Source organism: Mesoplodon bidens (assembly GCF_964165515.1).
Source record: "Mesoplodon bidens genome assembly, chromosome: 8".
NCBI classification, from domain to species: Eukaryota; Metazoa; Chordata; class Mammalia; order Artiodactyla; family Ziphiidae; genus Mesoplodon; species Mesoplodon bidens.
Genome location: NC_138165.1, coordinates 85006652 through 85028333, shown reverse-complemented (window position 1 = coordinate 85028333; position 21682 = coordinate 85006652). Strand labels below are relative to the sequence as shown.

The window sequence follows — 21682 nt, the reverse complement described above, 5'->3', positions numbered from 1 at the left end:
CTGCCTTCTACTTACTATTAAAAGTTTCAGGGGGCTTCCCTGGTGGCGCGGTGGTTGAGAATCTGCCTGCTAGTGCAGGGGACACGGGTTCGGGCCCTGGTCTGGGAGGATCCCACATGCCGCGGAGCGGCTGGGCCCGTGAGCCACAGCTACTGAGCCTGCGCATCTGGAGCCCGTGCTCCAGCAACAAGGGAGGCCTCGATAGTGAGAGGCCCGCGCACCGTGATGAAGAGTGACCCCCCGCTTGCCACAACTGGGGAAGGCCCTCGCACAGAGGTGAAGAACCAACATAGCCAAAAATAAATAAATAAACAAATGTGGGTTTAAAAAAAAAAATTAAAAAAAAAAAAAAAACTGGAAATAATAACAGTCCTTTATGTTAAAAAAAAAAAAAGTTTCAGCTTTGGCTGAGCTAAAAAGTCTGCTACTTGTTTTTAATTCAGTTGGAATGCAATTAGTTATACAAACCAAGGCTGAGCTGTAACTGGAAAACTATGAACTTGGGAGTCAAACTTTTATACATATTTCTGACACAGACTACCCCAGGGCATTAGAAAACCAATGCAGCAAGAGTTTCAATGTGCACATTTAATTTGTAATTACGGAAGAGAGGGAGGAAGACTATATCATGGGTAGCACTGGATTTAATGAACAAATCAAAATGAAGACATCAATGTGTGAGGCACTTTGGGAGGCCAGAAGATATTGGGAAAAGAGAGGAAAAAGGTACCATTCACACAAATGCCTTTGATCAAACAAAAGCAGAACTCAAAAGTTCTTTATAACAGATTTAGGTGAAAGATAAGAAGAGAGACCTAAGTGTCAGAGACATCAGAGAAATGGAAACTTTGGTAACTTTGCAAAAGAAATCTTTGCTTTCTGTGCGACAAAAAGCAAAGTGCCCTCTTAATTTCAGCAGTCCTTATGCTCACATTATTACAATTCACTACACTACCTTTTATCTTAAAAGGAATAATAATTAAATGTTCTGGTAGACTGCAAACAAGCCTCTCCACCCCACCGTGAAACATCAATATGATTTAAAAATGCTACTTTTAGAAAGATGAATTATTAAAATAGGTGAATAATGAGACCATTTTTGGCCTTAAACATAATCAAAGAATGATTATCTGAAAAACTCATGTTTTCTATTAACATCATATGCTATATGAGGACTGAAATATGGAGTTTCAAGCAGTGGTTTGAAAAACTTGTAAGACTCTCCATGCATCTGCACAAAACAAAGGGCCATTTAAAGGTCTTACATACCTGAGCAATCCTAACTAAACCCTGAAGGAAAGAAAATACTTCTGTTACAAAACTTTGCATATAAGTAAAGGAAATATAATAATGACAACCAAGATTTAGAAAAGAGCTGGCGCTTATACGATTACTTTAAGGAGAATGCAGTCATTAGTTTTTCATCGCACTTTCCAAAACAGAAATATCTATTACTCACTATACTGTCCACTGCTAGTTTGGTAAATCGGAGTTGGCACCGTTACAGTGGTGATGGCAGGTGCTGAAGTCTCCTCTTCAGACTTCTCTTCTTCAATCCTTGGCACTCCTGGTGCATCAGAAGATAAGTCATTCAAAATTTTCCTAGAAAAATAGAGAACTATATCAATTAAAATATAAGTAACATTTACTGGCTAAATACAAAGAGGAAAAGGTCAGAAAACTGGCAGAAAGCTGAGAGTGCTTAAGAGAGAATTTAAAAATTTTACAGTTTAAAAATTTACAATAATAAACAATAAACAATAAACTAAAAATGGATCAGGGATGCACATGTCAAAACCATATGAGGACTAGAAAAAACACAGATGCATTTCTCTTTAAAATGAACATAAAGAAAGACTATGATTCAAAATCCAGGTGCAATTAAAGAAGAGATTAATAAAATTGGCTACGGGAAAAAAACCCTTTTTTATGGCAAAGAACACCAAAAATAAAGTCAAAGATGATCAAACATACTAGGAGAAAATGCTCACATATATTACAGATAAAGGTCCAATATCCCTAACATACAAATAACTCTTGAAAACTGAGGGAAAAAAAGACCAAAAACCTGATTTTTAACTTCTCAACTCTCAGATTGGTAAAAATTAAAAACAAGTATAACAATATATTCTGTTAGCAAAGCTGTGAGAAAATACATGCTCTTGTACATTGCTGTTAGAAGTATAAAACTGGCACAACCCTTATGGAGAGAATTTGGGAAACCAAATGTGTTTACACAGCAATCTTACTTCCAGGAATTTACCCTTAAAATATACTTCCAACAGTTTAAAATAAATGTGCATAGGATTAATCATGGCAGCATCGACTGCAACTGCAAAAGACTAGAAACAATCTCCACGCTCACATATAGGGGAATGGTTGAATAAACTATGGCTCATCCACATAATGGATATAGCATGGTACCTTTTGTATACGAATGAAGGTGAAATAAGAAAATATTTGTGTATCTGTTCATCTGCTCAAGAAAAAAAGTCAGAAAGGATAAACTAGATGGAGTTCAATTTGATTAGTTATCTACTGGGGGTGGGTGGGAAAGAAGTGAAAAAGGATGGGTGGAGGGACACTTCTGAGTATGTGTGTGTGTGTATGTACAATTCTGACTTTTGGAACCACGTTAATGTTTTACATATTCAAAGAAAGAAATTAATTATCAACAAGGATGGGGGAAGAATTCTAAAATGGAAAACAAAAACAAATGAATCTTACCACATTTCAAATGAATAACGTAATCACAGAAGAGGGGAGAAAATACTAACCCAAGTAATTTTTGAAATCTTAAATTTCTAACAAACCAGTTTGAAACTTAGCCTTAACCATCTACCAAAAATTTCCCCCTTATTGTAACAAATTACATCTTCATGCCTTGTGCGTTCATTAACAGATTTATAATTATTGTTTTATGCATTTGCCTTTCAAATCATGGGAGAAAAAGAGGAGTTACAAAGTAAAACTATAATAATACTGGCTTTTATATATTTATGTATGTAATTACCTTTATTGGTACTGTCGGAAACATTCTTACAGTTGTTTTTTTAAAAAAAGAATTCCCCTGATTGTATTTCTCATTTGTAAAATTTCTTACTCATTCTTTTCCACATCTGCCTGTTCTTATTTAGTAAACTTCTATTTTTACTGTAAGGATGGTTTTCTCTTCTCTCTTTGCAAACAAGACACAAAACTATTTTAAACAGCTTGGGAACTGACAGCTGGTCAATAGATCATGATTTGGGTATCACTGTTCTAGAACACTTGTTTTTCAAACTTCAGTGTACAAAAGAAGCTCTTGAAGAGCATGTTAAAACACAGATAGATTCCTGGGTCCCCTCCCTAGAGATTCTAATTCATTAGGTATGGGGTAAGGGCCTGAAAATTTGCATTTCTAACCAGATGCTGATTTACCAGTCTGGGCTGTGGACCATATCTTGAGTAGTACTGGTCTTTAGAGCAATGTTTTTCAAACTCAAGTCATAACCCCTATGTGGGCCACGAAAACAATTAAGCGTGTTGCAACCAACATAAACAATAAAAAACAGCTAAGCATCACACATGATAAGGATGAGTATTGCTTTGTATTAATTTTTGCTTCAGATCCCTATATATAGGTATATACGTGTGTGTGTACATATACCTATATATAATGAAGAAAGAGAGAACTGTAAAGATATATTCCTTATTGTGGTTTAAAAGAAGTTTAAAAGCTACTTTTCTAGACCTACAAATAAATCTACTTCTCTTCTGCACGAAGCCAGCGATCATTCTCAGTCTTTTTTTCCAGTTTTCCAAATTGTTGCTCCAGACCATCTTGGACATTCTCCACTTAAGAAAGTTCACTTTCTCTTAAAGTGTATTCCAAATGTGGTCTGAGCAGTGGGATTAATTCTAATTCCCTCCCTTAATCTAGACACTAGGTTTTTTTTTTTAAAACCAATGTAGCCTTACAGTGTATTGGCTTTTTTGGCAACCACATCTAATCAATGGTAATTTAAAGAGCATAATTATATTTTTTAGATGAATTCTTAATCCAGAATCCTATACTTGAATAATCGATTTTGTTTTAAACTCAAGCTCAGAAATTTTACAGTTATCACCAACATTTCATCCTATTTGTTTCAATCTATTTCCCTTGGCTGCTATGATCTTTCAAGGTTCTTATTCTACCACCTATGAGGGTACTTAGCCCTTTAGTTTCTATCATTTGCAAATCTGATAAGCATGGCCTCTATGTTTTTAGCTAAATTGCTGGTAAAAATACCAAGCCAGATGAGAGCAAGTGAGAACCCTTCAAGGATTTCCTCTGGGTAAAAACTGATCACTATAAAAGCTGGGCTGTTCCAATAAAAACCAGTGTATATTATTTAATTCCCATTTCTCCAACTTCACAAAAACATCCTAAGAATTTTGTTAAAGATCTTGTTATAATCAAGACATAGAGGCTGGGTTTCAAGAGTTCATAAACCAAAAGCAAAATAATGGTATACTCCACTATGGACGTTTGATTATAAGGGAAGATATCATCTTTCATAAAAGTAACGCTTTCTCTACACGTGTGGTCTCAGGCATCTTTTATTTGATTCGTAACTGAAGTGCTATATAATGATTTTTGCTGGGACATACACTATAAGCCAATTAAGGCAAATAAAAGATTTTTTTTCAACATAAAACTCATATAAGGTCTACAGCTAAGATCTGCCTAGAGTTTATATATAGAGAAGCCATGTAGCTCGTTTCTTAGTACCAGGTTGAATCTGCTTCAGGATCAAATGTCTTATATACTAACATGAGATATATTTCGAAGTTAAAAGATAAAACTAGCTATATATATTTTTTTTTTTGGGGGGTTTTTTTTTTTTTGCGGTACGCGGGCCTCTCACCGCTGCGGCCTCTCCCATCGCGGAGCACAAGCTCCGGACACGCAGGCTCAGCGGCCATGGCTCACGGGCCCAGCCGCTCCGCGGCATGTGGGATCTTCCCGGACCAGGGCATGAACCGATGTCCCCTGCATCGGCAGGCGGACTCTCAACCACTGCGCCACCAGGGAAGCCCAAAACTAGCTATATTTTGAAAAAATTATGAGTATAAATAAAGGTAACACATACTTGGTAACACAGAATTTCTTAAGACCTCAAAGTCAATTTATTGGTATTTATTTAGGGTCCTTTATTTGTAAGGATAGAGAAAAGGGCTAGCTTAGCAGCCAAGAAAGTGGGAAAAAAAATTTCAACATCCCTTTGAAAAACAGAAATATATATAAATAGAAATAATTCAGGCTAAAGCAGGGAAGAATAAGTTTGAAGTTTATTAAACTCTGAAGTAAGCTTATGAAGATTTGTGGAATTGCTCTTCCTGGAGATATTTAATATGGAGCCAATTTCTACATAGTATTAGAAACAGTTTTGGTCTATCTTGGAGGCAAGGCATGGATTTACACAACTTTTGTAGCTGAACACAAAACTATAGTAAGGTGCCCCTAAAATTAGGGAACATCAGCAAAACATCACCCTGAACAACTATTAAATCAACAAGCAGCTATCATGCTAAGTACCATGGCATAAGAAATGTGTTGTGAAGTAGGTAGTGTAGCCTCAGAATTGACATATAGCTAGAAAATGCTATAACCTTATCAAATGTATTCCAATCTTTTTAACAGAAAAGCAGCAGCCAGCAAAGTCTACAAAAACAGAAGAAAAAAAGAAAAATCAGTGTTTATCCAGGACTGTTCAGAGTAAGAAGTGCTCTTATTGTGTACAGTTAGCTTCTACTTATTTGAGAGAAGCAACTCAAGATGAAGAGAAGTACTCTGTATGGTCCTGAATCCAGCAGCTCATTGGCCTTCCGATATCTCTTCATCTGCAACTACATAAGGGTACCTTTATACTTTTGATTCTAAGTTCTTTTAACTATTAATTTTCCATACCTGTATGAAGGCCTCCTTGAAAGAATTTCTCTTCGTTTTTGGGAATCGGTTACACTATCCACTGACTCCTGTGAATCTTCACTTTCTGCAATAGTTGAAATCTGAAAATAAAGAAGAACTTTATCTTGATAATCAAATTTAGTTCTCATAAAACTTTTATGAATTTTAAGAAAAAGTGACATACAAAAGGACATATATAAACCTTATATATGCTTCAGTAGAAAAAAAATCAGTTTTTATGGGAGACAACCATACCATCCCTTTCCTCTCCCCTTTACTCATCCTACAGAAGTCAGAGGACCTAAAATTTTTTTGTCAAAACCAAACTTTTGAGAAAATTTTTTTGTCAAAACCAGCCTAATCTCTTTCAGGACTTCTTGTAATCAACCCTGATGTATCAATATTACTTGTCAGTTGTTTTCTTACAGTTGTTAGAACAAAACTACCAAGTAAAATAAAGTTTCCAACATGAAAGAAAGAATAAACAACTAAATAATTGGCCATTAAGTCTAGTGACTATACAAATATTTTCCTTTAACTACTGGGTAAATAGTTTTGAATATATTTACAATTGTACAAGTAAGATCGGTGATCCTTCAACTATGTTCCAGATGGTTGTTCCTAGCAATTTTGGAAGAAGCCCTCTGCTACATATAGACACATTTCAAAGTTGGCATTCTACAATTTTTATTAAGCAAAACTTCAAGGTAAAGACCTGTGCATTTCTGGAAAAGTATCCTTGGATTGAGAAGTAATAAAGGTAAGTTGAATACAGATTTTACATGGGATAATAAGAGCAACTAGCATTTATTGAGAATTTACTATGTGCCAGGTGCTATGCTAAAGCATATACATATATTACATTACTTAGTACTCACTAATACTTACAGGAACATTACATGCTAGATAAGTACAATTATTATGTCCACTTTACAGATGGAAGAACTGAGGCACAAAGAGTTTAAGTAACTCACCCAAGTCACAAAGCTACGAAGTAGTGGAGTCACTGTCACACTTGACATCTCAGTTCTAGACATCCTTACCAGCATCAAAATCCTGTTGGTTCCAATCTCAAACCAGTTTTGTCAGAAGCAGCAACCCAGGAACGTCTTTAGACCATTTTTAGACTAGAAGTTCACTCATCTAGGCAAGCTCGTCTGTCAAATTTATACTGCCAAGTTTCTCTAGTCTAATTAGCAGGAGCCTCCTGCTCTTCCCTGAACTAGGTGAGCATGATGCTGTCAGAGTGAGAATTAGATTTAGCCAAGGCAAAAGGGTCTGTGTAGGTTAGCTCCCCCAACAAAATTTATGGCAATGGCAATAAGAATGAACACATTTAGAGGAACTTGAGAAGTCAAGTATGTGGTCTGAGCCTAAGGGTTCTGGACAGCAGGTACTCATTTTCACAGAGCTTTGTGATAGACACTCACTTTAAAATGAAATTTGCTAAATCTAGTAATGCTTTACAAAATATGTCTATAATAAAGTAATGTATGTGCCCCTCCAAACACTTTAAAGTATAAGCGGTATAGTCTTATAGACCTAAAAATTAACAGGTAACACTGAATGAATCCAGAAATGACAGATAAAAAGATGGACAATGCTGAATTTAGTCTGTGATTCTCTACAGAGTAATAATGCTATAGTTACTGCCAAAGGAGCACCCAGAACAATTTCCTACTAATCTGTAGCTGCTGTTAACTAGCCCACTCAGCATAGTCTCTGCACAGACTTTCTCACAGATGTAGAGTGATGAGTTGTGAAACAGCCTTAGCAGAGTCAGAATTTCGAGGAATAACAAGAAGACTGAACTCAAAGTGGACAGTATCCTGACAAGTGTTTACCCTCATTAATGCTTCTCAGAACCTTAGTTTCTCTATTGTTCTCTCCGCCTTTTTTTTGCTTAACCCTCATTCTTACAACCTTCTTTTAAGGATACATAATGACTTAGGCACACTTTCCCAAGTTGAAAGCATTAAAACAACAATTTTAAAACACGCTACATAAACCACCCATAGGACAATTTTGAAATGAAATAAATTATCATTGCTTATTAAATATATGGCCCTTAATTTTTCCCCCAAACTCAATGGATCTATTGCTCCCAGCAGAACAACAAGCCCCCCATTCCTCTGATCTGAAAGAATTTGTCAATTCATACAAAAGGAATTAACTTATCACTCTGTCGTGACTGCAACTTAAAAAAAATTGAAGTATGATTGTTGTACAATATTATGTTACAGGTGTACAGTACAGTGAGTCGCAATTTTTAAAGGCTATATTCCACTTACAGTTATTATAAAATATTGGCTATATTCCCTGTGTTGAACAATATATTCTTGTAGCTTATTTTATACATAATAGTTTGTACCTCTTAGTCCCCTACTCCTATATTGCCCCTTCCCGCAGGTAACCACCAGTTTGTTCTCTGTATCTGTGAGTCTTTTTCTTTTTTGTTATATTCACTAGTTTCTTGTATTATTAAGATTCCACATATCAGTGATATGTACTGCACCTTTTTAAATGTAAAGGGAATTCAGAACTATTCAATACTACATAATGAATGTAACATTTCCTCTTTGGGGGAATACTATCCAGAGAGAACTTAGAATGGACTTATGGACTATCTACCAAAAAGCTAAAAAAACCCCAACCCCACACCCCCAAAACCAAAAACAAATGAAAAAACAAGAAAACTCCAAAACCACTGAACCCACATTTCTAAGACCATTAAAAATCATGTCAAAAATCCTTTGATAATAAATAGTAGTTTAATATATATTTACTAGGTTATTAAAAATAACCACATGAAAAATTATATCCCAATCGTAAGTATCACAGTCTACCATCACATTTCAACAATAGAGCCCCTTCCTCTGGTCCTCACCTCCTGTCACCTCTTATTAACCCCTTCCTGAGCTCCTTAAATAGGTCTTTAACCATGGCCACTTATATATTAAGAAATTTTCAAAAAGCCAAACCACCACCTGTACATGTAAAGTTTTAGACCTCTATTTCTCTACTTTCTCTTAGTTTGTTAAAAACCCATATCTCCTGTTTATAAGGGGGGGAAAAAAGTCCTTTTTTTTTTTTTGCGGGCCTCTCACTGCTGTGGCCTCTCCCGTTGCGGAGCACAGGCTCCGGACGCGCAGGCTCAGCAGCCATGGCTCACGGGCCCAGCCGCTCCGCAGCATGTGGGATCCTCCCGGACCAGGGCACGAACCCGTGTTCCCTGCATCGGCAGGCGGACCCTCAACCACTGCGCCACCAGGGAAGCCCCAAAGTCCTATTTTGATGCTATTTGAAATTTCAAAATAAAATATACAGTGACTAGAACAAAATTTTAAAAATGGCTGTATTAGATGTTTTCTCAAACTATACATGGTCCCCTGGAAACTTAAGCACTTTTCTTGGGTAGAGTTCAGACTCAGGTTTAGGTACAGTTTTTTACTCACTAGATCAAGAAGTTTAATAAAAGTCTAAAGGAATAATCTCCAAACTCTTTTGATCTGCAGATCTCCCTTATAAAAAAAAATTTTTATATAAGCATATATATTTATTTGCAAGTTTTAAGTGTTATCTATATCATAAAACAAATTAATTTTAAAGAGTTAGGATACGTGTAAATATTAAAATACATCTGTAAATTTCTTAAAGATAAATCATTTAATATTTCATAACAGTGAGAATGATGTGCTTTAATATGATTAATTAAAAATCATTTAATATAACAGTGACTCAAAAATCTGATTCTAAGCTTGGACTTTCTGAAATGTGATTTAACATCTGCTATTGTTTAAAACAATCATTTTTCATTTTCATCTGTCAATTACACAAACTTTTGATGAGATTTACTATTATATTTTCATCTCCCTGGCTCTTGGTCAGTTATTATACACTAATAAAAGGTTTTATATTTTAACAAATAAGTTCAACACCTACTGAAACTCTAGAAGACTTCTGAATAGTTTAGAAACTCTATTTCCAGAGTTTTGAAGTATATAGATTTGAGTTTTTAGGTGACAAATTTACACTGTTTGCAGGTTAAAAAAAAAAAAAAGTATGGGAACATTTCCAAACTTCTATATTCAAAATACTCTGTCCACAGCACAAGTTTCTTTCAAAATGCAGTTATTCTCTCATGCATTGTTAAAATGCCACTTTCTCTCAGAAAGGATAGTTTAAAGGAATTTGTTTTTTTCAAAAATGTGTTAGGTAACATATCCCTTGCAAGTCATCCCTTGCTTGCCATTGTTAAAAAGATCGGAAACTTTGGAATACTTGTTTTATGTAAAAAACAAACAAGTAACTCATCCTTTATGTTAAGCAACTCAAGTACTTTGCTATATGATAACCACTGAATCTCTATCTTGCACAAAAGATTTTTATTGTTGTTCCCATCACATCATGAAGTACTGTAACGACTGTATCAGAAAGTTCATCTCCAACCGCTATCCCTCTTGCTCACTCTATTCAGGCCACTTCTTCTTGCTATTCTTTGGTACATAAAGCATACTCTCACTTCTGAGCCTTTGGACTTGCTTTCATTATTTGTATGGCTTAGCCTCCTTCACTAGTTTATAGTTTCACTGCTCATCGTGTTCCCTGACCACCCTACATAAAATAAAACACCCTTCCCTCCACATCATTCTCTATCCCTTTCTCCTGCTTTAATCATCTTCCCAGCACTTAATCCTCACCTGACCCATTTTATTTTTTCATTGTCTCTCTTCCCTCAAATGTGATCTTCATGAGAATAGAGAAGTATTATTTGTTCACTGCTGTCTTTCATAGCACCTAGAACAGTGACTGGCACATAGCATGTGATCAATAAAAACTTACTGAAGAAATGAATGTATTAAAAATGCATCCAAAACTGACAAATGAAAAGTGAGGATGCCACTGTTAACTTCTATACATTTGTGCTAGTCCCATTATTTTTGTGGGAATTCTTACATAATCTGTGAGATTTGATGTATACATATACATAAGGATAACGTTAGGGCACCAATGTCAAGCCATACATGAAATATTAGTACAGTTTAGTTTCTAATACTCTGAGATGAAAAAAGATAAACAGAAGTCTTATTCTCACATCAAGAGAAATGTACCTTGTATATTTTGGAAATGCTGTTCTAGAATACTAATATTCTCCCATCGAGAAGTTTGAGGAATCACCTCTCTCGTTTGATCACCTCTTCTGATATAAACCACTTCCTACTTATTAATGCTAATCACTGTTAACCAGCTGACATTACCATTAAAGTTTAATAGCTTCTCTATGGTTTAGGGCCTCTAAAGAAAAAAATACTATTTATGTTTCTGTTTGTAGAATTCAGGCTTTTAATTGTAAGCACAGCTCACTTTGATGGAAAAATGTATTTTTGAAAAGATGAATACACATTTCTGTAAAGTTAATGGTCATATAACCCCAGGTCCAAATTATTATTATTATTCTTACCACAAAGTAAAGACTAAAATTAAGAATATAATCAACAATTAAGCATCACATATTAAAACCAATGTTTGTAATCTTAGCAAATTTTGTGAAAATTTTTGTGTGTTCTTTATAGAAAGACCTCCCACTGTAAGTGAAAAAGAAAAAAAGTAAAGGTTAATGTGAGGTCTGGAATCTAGGTCTCCTGACTAGCAGGTCAGGTTCTTTCCACTATTATCAAGAGGAAGATAAGAGCAGGGAATTAGTAATGGCATACATAGTATGAACAACAGTTAGGAAGCATTCAATGAAATAAAAACTGAGGCACAGGATAGGAGACTATTGTTCAGTCAGTGTGGTTCCATAGAAAAATCAAATTCTTCAGTCTTTACCTGGACTATACTGTCTCCTACTCAGTAACAACAAATTCCATTCCCAATATCTTTCAGTATGGAAATGCAGAGAACTTGATGATTTTTTATCAAAATATTCTTTATTTCTTTCTCCACCCCTCTCCCCACCGCCCTGCCTTAAATGTCCAAGCAAACCAAAGGCACAGGGACAGAATGGAGCAGAGGTGGGGTAACAGTGGCTCAATGACTCAATAGTATGATATGGCTGACAAAATCCGGACTTCTCCCCTCTCTGGCTACTAAACTCAAGGAAAACACAACAGTTCTCACCCACAAGAAGACAACAAGGATGGTGAAGAGGAATCAAAGCTATGTCATATATAAATGGCTGAAGAAAAACAGGCATTTACTTAGTCTGGACATTTTTTTTTAAATGGGAAGGATGTGGAAGATGGGGAAAAGGAAGCAGCCCAATAGAAAAAGGAGTTAAATTTGTTTAACTAGTTTCTGAGAATAGAATTCGGACCACTAGGTAGTTTTAGAAAGATATTCTGGTTCACCACAGGGAAGAGTATTTTAGCAATTACCCCCAATTATAAATCAGTTACCTCTGGAGATAGAGCTTCCTTTCTCTGAAAGTGTTCAAGTAAAGCTGGACTGCCATTTGGAGGAGGAGAGGAGGATATTATATAGGGAAATTAAGCAGCAGACTAAGGGCTGGGTAGGTAACAAGTTTGGCCTAGACCTAGAAGATCTCTTAAGATTTTTATTCAAACCTTGAGTTCTATGTTTATAGAGAGGGACAAAGATATAAAGAATAATTTCTCACTTTCCTTTCTAAAAATAGTTCTCTCCAAATCTAGGACCTAGGACTCACCTGAGTTCCGGAGAAAAGTCTTTTTAAGTCCTTACAGGAAGACTGTGAAGCAAAAAATATGAAATGGGAGGCTGGGGTTATGGCCTACTTGAATGAACGTTCAAGTCTTTTTTTTTCCCCAACAAGCTCATCGAAAAGATGTATACTGCCCTAGATTCCCTACAGTTAAGCAGAGGTTTACACGCCTTTATTCCCTTTGGATCCAAACCAAAGGAACAATCTTTCCAAAGAATAAGATAACATGCATGGAAAAAAATCCCTGATTCTTAAAGTGCACTTTCTGAATATATCATTTAAAAGTTATATACTCTAACTTAGAATCCTAAACATAGCTGGTTTTCTCTACATTCAAATAATATCTTAGGTAAGGTTATTAATTTTTGACAAGGGTTATTTTTTCCAATTGCATGTTTAGAAAATAATTACAAAGTTATTGTTTTTGTATCTTAATTTTCCCTGAGGTACATCAGCCTTACAGTCTCTCCCAACATTTCCACTTTATCCCATATACTTTATGATTTTTCCCATTCAATTCTTTTCCTTTCTTAGTTTAAGAAAAAGTTTTTTCTTATATGTCTGTTCTTGTGTATATATGTTCCTATACTTAAGGTGACTATACAGATGCAGCATATTCCATAATTACTGTAAAGTAAAATAAACTCTGAACTAGATATGTTCCTATTTTCATAATGAAAGGAGAGAGATATGACTATAAACAACAGTTATGAAAGTAGATGCAGAACTTTTTATACACATACCTGAACTGTCTGGACTTGTGGAGACTGAATAACTGATGGCTGGGCCGCCTGAATAACTCCATGGACTTGAACTGTCTGCCCATTGGGTAGCTGTACTAAAGTTACGGTGGGAGCAGATGATGTTGCATGAGCTGCTGGCATAGATACCTATGGTGTTGAACATGGAAAAAAATTACCATCACAGATACCTCCTGGGGAGTACTCATGTTTAGTAAGAAACAACTTTTTGGCAGCAAAAGGATGACCCTCCTGCTAGGTTAATTATTCCATTGGTGTGAAAGAAACTAATCATTAAACTTAATATTCTTTTTGAAGACTACAAATGCTTCCCATGCCCCCTACTTTTAAACTCCTCCCAAATGACAAAACCCAAAAAACTATTTTAATGTAATATCAAAATATATAACACAGACTTCCTTTGAACACTAAATACCACTTTATTTGTATAGTGCCTTACATTTTCCCACCTGCTTTCATATTCAGTTTCTCATTTTGCCCTTCGAAGAAATCAGACTGGTTAGAATAAGGGTTATCTCCATTTTAGAGACAGAAATATGAAGTGCTCAAAGAGATTAAGTCACTTACCCAAGGTCAAGAGATATGCTAGCTTTGAAGAAATGTAAGTCTTCAGACTATCATGTGTTAAATAACCCATGTTCTAAAACATAACTGTTCCCAAACTTGGGCAAAACTTAGCTACTAAATCTAGGACAAATACGTATCTTACAGTATACAGCATATTTTTCTCTTGTAAACTAATTACAAGTATGCCTTTCATTAATGAGAAAGTGTTAATAGATATTATAAACTGAAAATTTCTATCCCCACCCCACCCACTGAACTGATAATAATTGATATTTCAAGGATTTATTTTCCTCTTGAAGAAATAAGGGAGCAGAACTGAAAATATGAGAAACCAGTTTTCTCCTGAGGCACAAAGAAGGCAAATTTAATGACTCAATACCCAGGTTAAAAGGGTTCTTAAGTCATACATGTCTATCAGATGGTATTTACTGTTCCTGTGCTTGAATGTGTTTGGGGGTAGCAATTTTATTTGTTCATTTGGTAAACAGTTATTGGGGTATATGTGTCAGAAACAATGTTAGAACTGAAACTACAGAAATGAGAAAGACAGGTCCCTGCCCTTAAAGAAATTATTAAGGCATGTGTATGAAGGAATGGGGAAAAGAACACAAATAAATATAATTCAGTGAAGTAGTGAGGTTTGCAAAGAGAAGAATGGACACACTGAGGAAAGCTACCCCACCCCACCCAAGAGGAGGGGAGGCTACCAGGGAAGCATGTGAATTTGAAATAAAGAATACAAGTAAGGCACGTTATTATGATTTGCAGGGGGAGGCACAGAATTCCAGGCAGAGGGTAGCAATGGCAAAAGCAAAGAGAAACAGCAGTGTCTGTAAATGGCAAAGAGGGATGACCAGCAGCCAGTACTACTGGAGCACATAAGTGTGTTACTATATGATGTAGGAAGTGTGGAAAGATGGAATAACAGAGGTAGGCAGAGGCCAGATGGGCTAGTCATGAAAAATCTTACATATGTTATGCTAAAGAACTTGCATTTTACCGTGAGATTGGGAAAAGCACTGAAGGGCTTCTGAACTCCTGAATATCATGGTGAGGCTTGCATTTCAGACAGATCACTTTACTTTAGTGGCAGTGTGAAAGACACTTATCTCAGAGGAAAAAAAAAGTGGAGGTGAGACCAACTGAGAAAGTCTATATATAGTAGTAAGGGTGAGATGATAAAAGCCAGAAATTAGGCGTAAGTTGTTGTAGGGATGGGAATGAGAGAAGTGATTTAATGAAAATTCAGGAGGCAAACCAGAAAGGGCTTTATGAGTGACTGATTGAAGGAGGTGAGACAGAAATCAAAGACGACCCACACATTTCATGTTTGGGTGAGAATTAGTAGACTATGCCATAAAGAGAGAGAACACAAGAAGCTTATGGGTGGTTGGGGCAGTGGTGGAAGATGATGGAATTGATATGATATCTGAATTTGTAGAGATGTTTAGCAGGCAGTTAAATATTTGACTATGAAGCTTGGGGGAGATACCTACTGAAGGTAGAGGCTAAAACCATGAGCTTCTCCTTTGGACAGTTAGGAAGGCCTTCCTTATCAATCGTTTTTCTGGCTACTATACATCTTACTGAGTTTTACCTCGTTCTCAAAATGTGGTCCATGGACGACCTCCATTAGAGTTACATAGGGTACCTGTTTATAAAGTCAGAATCTTGATGAACCCAAGGACACTTTCACCTTCGCCAAAGTTTGAGAACCAAAACCATAATTTATTTAGAGTATCCCATCTCAATGGAAAGCTCTTCTAATATTTGAAGCAATTAGTACGTCCTCTTCTCTGAGTATTCTCTAGGGTAAATAGAACAAGCTCACTCAACAAATAAGCCCTTTTCTACCCTAATTATTCTACATAATGGCTACTCTCATTGTAAGTTTATAAAATACAGATACACCAAAAAAGGAAAAATTGCTTATATTCTTACCACTCAGAGCTAATCACTTAATATTTTTGCTGTAGATATAGGTGTTTTAAAAGATGCATATATACACTCAATTTTCATTAACACTATCACAGAATCTACTTTATCTTTCAAATCTATTCTAAATATCTCTTCATACAATTAATAGTATTCTTTAATGGTAAAGAATGGTATAATGGTAAAAATTACATAATCTGTTTAATAAATCCCAACAAATTATTGGAATTAAATTATTAGTAATAATTGATTAAACAATAATCAAATCATTAACTTAATATTAAATTATTGAATATACAAAAAATTATTATTGAATATTTAGGTTTTCAAATTTGCCTATTACAAGGAAGTTATTTTACAACAAAATTGCAACGATCATCCTTTTACCCAACTCTTTACTTAAAACCATCCATAAAAGTTAACATTCCCATACTCAAAACCAACAGTTTTTTTTCCACTTAAAAAAAAAAATCTCTGTAAATTCTAAAAGTAAAATGAGGCATTTCATTATTGTTTTAGGTTGATTTTCTTCCTTTACTAGTTAGGCTGAATTTGTTTTTTACTGTTCATTGATCAAATCACAATGGTCTTGGACTTGACAATTTTATTATATATTTCTAGTATTAAAGACTGACAACCAAAAAATAACTGGTATCAGAATTGAGAGAAATAATGTCAAAAATGTATAATATATGTGTTAAGAACTTGGATGAGCAAGTGCAAAACACTCTGTAATTAGTTATTAAAAAGAACAACAACAAAAAATATAAATGGGAACAGACAATAGCTTTCCTAAAACTCAAATATCATGTCATTCCACTTATCAGTGATTATATGCAAATTGAACATGTGCATATAATTTTGTTCTTTCTTGAATTTCCAATTAAGCTTCATGACACTGACTTTGTTTTTATAGGCATAATCACACCAGCAGAGAAGAATGGGAAAGGAGATAACAGTAAGAGTTTTGGAGGCTGGAAATGGATGAATGGTAATGAATTTGGAAAACCTCAGAAGGCCAACTCATGAGGTGGAGGCAGGGACAGACTGATTTCTGCCACAAAGTCCTTAAGAGGCTCAGGATCTAAGGCAGCCCAGAAGGTAGAGTGAAAGGAGAAGCTGAAAATAAGGAAGGCTGATTGAAGGTCTTTGAAAAGCAACTGGATCCTCTCTTCAACTCTCTGTGGAAGAATAACTAATCTATACCCTATGCTGACAGAAAAATGGAGGTTTATTTTCTGGATAGAAGGTTCCTTGACTGCCTAACACCAGGCACTGCTGAGGTGGGGTACTAAGTCCCAGTCCTTTTCCCTCATCTGGCTCAAAGGTCTTTACCTATAAGCAGATTAGTAAACCTTTTCTCTGCCAACCTGACCAACACTGAAGGGAGAAGAAAAGACTTAAGAGATAATGACAGTAGGATGCCACAATCATCTTACCGTGAAGCTCACAACTCATAGATGTTAGGCCCCAAACAGATCCACAGAACTTCCAATACAGGTTTTTGGTTCCCTACTTTTAAATGTAGGCAGAAAACCTCAAGTTATGAAATATTCAAGGAAATCTTCTGATAGGAAAGATGGTGACCAAAACAGATAGAAGGGAGAAAAGGTACATAGAAGAAAATCTACGTGGAGAGAAGAAAACTTAAAACTTAATTAATATTATCAGAGGTAAGAGAAAATACTGCCTTTGTGAAACATAAAGAGCATGCTATTAAAACACAAAAGGACTATTCAGAAACAAAGGGAACTCTTGGAAACATGACAGCAGAAATAAAAAAAATCTGACAGATGGGTTGAAATGTGAAGTTGAGAAAATCTCCCAGAAAGACAAAGAGACAGAAAACAGGAGAGAAAAGATGAGAAAATCAGAGAAACAGTCCTATAGGTATAATATCTGGATCACAAGAATCCTAGAGAGAAAAAAGAAGAAACAAAAATCATCAACCAAATAAAGAAATTGCCCAGAACTGAAGACCCGAGATTTCACTAAAAAAAAAAAGCCCACTGAATACAACTGCACAATGGATGAAAACTGATACAAACCAAGGCCTTGATGATGAAATACTGAAGCACTGCAGAGATTTTTACAAGATAACAGAGATACAAAGTAAGAAATGGATTTAGTCTTTTCAAACAGCAACACTAGAAGTTGACTGTGGATCAATGCCTTCAAAATTTGAAAGAAAAATGATTTCTTTACCTAGTCAAACTTGCTCAAGGGACCACTGGAAACAAAAACTCCACAAGAGAAAGACAGTAGGAAGAAAGGAATTTCCAGGATGACATTATATAGTGGACGTGGAGGATAACCAGACCAGAAAATGATGTCCCAAGAGATAGATATGTTGAAGGTTGTCACCACCAAGATCCCTGCTGGTATTTTATCTTCTTTTTACCAGAGGGCTGAATGTTTGGATGAGCCCAGATTCTTATCTGTGCACATTTGCCTTGACCATGTGCTAATGAAGTCCTGATGCTCTTACCTTTATTCCTGCACCTGCTTCATCTTGAGTACTTTTACTTCATCCCTAAATGTATTCTGCTTTGCCTTACACCTGAGGGCTGGAGGTGGGTCCAGGTGATCTTAGGAGAAAACACAAAGCAGCCCACCGCTTCTGACTACTTTCCTGCTGGAGGTCTAGTATTTGGCCCATATTTTAGCTCAGTGTGGTAACCACCTGTGGTTAGCCCTCTGTATCCCAAGACCCATTCTTGCTCATGACTCCTCTAGGAGAGGTTTTAAACTCTTTGGGAAGCTGAAGCTCAACGTACCAGAGCCTTGGCTAGGATTATTTTCTTTTGGGAGCTTTCATCTGAAAGAGGCAATATCACATTTTCTTACCTAGCAGGTTATTGTTTGCTATTTGGTTTTTATATTAACCACCTTTCTCACTCATATGTATGCCAACAATTGTTAATAAAACATCTGAGAAAAAATACACAAGAACAAAAATGAGAATATAACCTTAGAATGCTTAAGACAAAGACAAAATGAAAGAATCATGAATCATATTTAAAATATACAGGGACAAAAACTACTATCATCCTTGAAATTTACTTATGTGTCAATTTATTTGCTTATCCTATTTTTTAGTTTAAGCACATGTAAATTTAGCCTTTCAGATTATCTGCATTCCCATGCTCCCAAATCTGTATGACATGAAAAAAAAGCAGTTATCATACTAGGTTTTCTTCCTTTGTTTAAGAGACAATCTACCCATCAGTTTAAATGTAATTATTTCTGAATCATGTCACTACAAATAGTGTGTTAGTGTTTAACAATACATTTTTCTGTTATGTTACTGAATCAATACTACCATTTCTAAAATTAGGCTAATACTAAATAAATAGGAATTTTGATATTCTAAGAATGTTTCTGCTCATTTTATGTATATCTCTGTAATAAAAACTAAGTTCTTTTGTTTAAAACATATTCCTCTTAGAAGAGAAAACTTGGAATCTCTCCATGTATTTTATACCTGGGCTAATGTGGCAATCTGTGGCTGGGCTTGAACTGTCATTTGCTGGCTTTCAGCTTCTGTTACAGCTGCATCTCCACTCTGCTGGTTCTCTGCTCCAGATTCCATGGTCATTTAGTTACCTACAATAATATGGAAGAGTGTTACAAGCACTACAGTGCTTTGTGCTTTTGTGGTTTTAAAGGCAATTTTCAAGTTGTAAATAAGTATATGTGGTGGTTAGGTTAGCAGATGCACTCAGAAATCTAGTTAAACTATAATGTAGTTGAATTATTGTCAGACTTGTCCAGATATGCTGAGCTATAAAAGTTCTAGTCTTTTCAAAAAAGAAAAAACTTTTTCCTTTGCCATTTCTTCCCAATTACTCCATCTAGTATAGAAGACGGGATTCCTCTCTTCCGTGAATCTTCCCAACTAACAAGGGGAGGAAGGGCAGCGGCAAAATTATAATTTTTTCAAAAATGTATCAATGAGGTAAGGAGGGAGGGTAGAGAGTAGAAGTGAGTTGATGACAGGGTCTATGAGATACTGGCTTCAAGGTACCGCCTATATGGGTATTCCCTCCTATTATAGGGAAGAAACAGAAGAATTATAAGCTACTTCCTCGGGAAATTATTGGTGGTAGGACAAAATAGCCCAAGTTTCAACAGCCCAAGGTATGGGGTATCAAGGTAGAAAGGTGGGATTAAGAGACACAGTCAGACCTCAAACACTGAAAAGGTTACTTTGTGTTCTGACTCCTTACCCTATATATAGGTGCAACATTACACATATGTACGCGCACACACACACACACACACAATAAAACATCATTTACAATTTTAACTGCAAAATTCTGGATAAGTTAATCAAGGCTGATCTTTCTTACTTTTTGGAACCTGCTTTGCTAAGAGTTTACTATATTTCTTAGATCTGGCACTGGATGACAGCAAAAGTGAAGAGAAATTCCTAACAGCAGTAGCTGCTACCTTGAGGTTAGGGAAATTGATTATATATAGCAGATATAACTGGGAAAGCAACTGTGTCTAAAGGAGTCACAATAAAAGGGATTACTTCTTATTTGTGTACTACTGTTATTATTCAGTGCCTAGCATATTACCTGTCAAAAAATAAATTTAATAGTGAGGACTACCTATGGTGATTCCATAAACAACACAAGAACTCCAATGATTTTCCAGAATTTATTACATTTATTTCATAACTCCAACATCAAAATAGTCACTGATCCTTATGTGATTATTACATGCCATCAGAATGTATCACATGCTAACATTTTGCCATCATTCACAGGATTCTATAAAAAGAAAGTGTTTTTACAAGTGACAGTTAAAAATGAAAATATCTCTGTAAAAATGTTATAAATAATGTAGAGATACAGAAGCCACAAAACAGATGACAAAGGAAAAGATCAGCAGACTTGACTACATAATTATTTAAAACATTAATATGACAAAAGCCACCAAGACAAGTACACAAGGAGAAAATATCTGCTACAAAATCAACACAATAGGGCCTCCCTGGTGGCGCAGTGGTTGAGAGTCCGCCTGCCGATGCAGAGGATACGGGTTCGTGCCCCGGTCTGGGAGGATCCCATATGCCGCGGAGCGGCTGGGCCCGTGAGCCATGGCCGCTGGGCCTGCGCATCCGGAGCCTGTGCTCCGCAACGGGAGAGGCCACAAGAGTGAGAGGCCCGCATACCGCAAAAAGAAAAAAAAAAAAAAAAAAAATCAACACAATAACATCTAGAATACAGAGAAACTACTAATTCAGTACGAAACTCTTATTATTGGCTAGTTCACATAGATATATGTTTCAAGGATGGAATTTTTTTTTAATAGCAGAAAACTGGAAACAAGTATCCATCATTAAGGAGGACCATTAAAAAATTAAAGCAATAAAAAATAATGAAGTCTATCTATAATGTAATGACACATAAAGCTTTCCAAGACAGACTGAGTGAAATGGCAAGTTATGAATATACTATAAAGTAGAAGCCCATTTATGTTAAAAACAAGTAAAACAAATTGTTGTAAAGGTGTATGCATGAAAAAGGTATGGGAAGTTATAACTGAATCATAGTAAGTGGTAGCTCTGAAGAGAGAAAGATTTGATAGAATGGTACAGGATGATTTTCACCTTTTACTTTTTATATATTTTAGTACTTTACTTTTATTTTTCTTTCTTTCCATAAGCATGGATTCAGGATTACCTGCATGATTAAAGAAATTTTAATACTAGAAATGACGGATAACATTTTGAAACTCTGAACCAAAAGCTTTACTTCAGTCATGATTTTGATATATCTGCTAAAATTTTTT

The 21682-nt window shown here is 35.6% G+C and overlaps 2 protein-coding genes across 9 annotated transcripts in view; one reads left to right on the top strand and one right to left on the bottom strand.

The window, feature by feature from the left end:
- The window catches only part of METTL21A (methyltransferase 21A, HSPA lysine), a 58510-nt gene extending 39152 nt beyond the window's left edge, over positions 1-19358 (top strand). Inside the window, exons 4-6 of one of the 3 annotated variants that reach the window (XR_014016520.1) lie at positions 5669-5884; positions 6547-6695; positions 16797-19358. Coding sequence is in view for 1 of the 3 variants with exons in the window: in XM_081242683.1 (XP_081098809.1) it covers positions 5669-5832 (164 nt within the window). In the remaining 2 variants the exon portion in view is untranslated. Of the gene's footprint in view, positions 1-5668; positions 5928-6546; positions 6696-16796 lie in introns of those variants that run through there. The other 2 variants (XR_014016519.1, XM_081242683.1) reach the window with 2 other exon arrangements.
- CREB1 (cAMP responsive element binding protein 1) overlaps positions 1-21682 on the bottom strand; it is a 55131-nt gene that overhangs the window by 16878 nt on the left and 16571 nt on the right. For 3 of the 6 annotated variants that reach the window (XR_014016518.1, XM_081242669.1, XM_081242670.1), the window contains exons 2-6: positions 19365-19486; positions 13361-13507; positions 12603-12644; positions 5936-6036; positions 1460-1602 (exon numbers count right to left, since the gene is read on the bottom strand). Coding sequence is in view for 4 of the 6 variants with exons in the window: in XM_081242669.1 (XP_081098795.1) it covers positions 1460-1602; positions 5936-6036; positions 12603-12644; positions 13361-13507; positions 19365-19478 (547 nt within the window). In the remaining 2 variants the exon portion in view is untranslated. Of the gene's footprint in view, positions 1-1459; positions 1603-5637; positions 5677-5935; positions 6037-12602; positions 12645-13360; positions 13508-19364; positions 19487-21682 lie in introns of those variants that run through there. The other 3 variants (XM_081242672.1, XM_081242671.1, XM_081242673.1) reach the window with 3 other exon arrangements.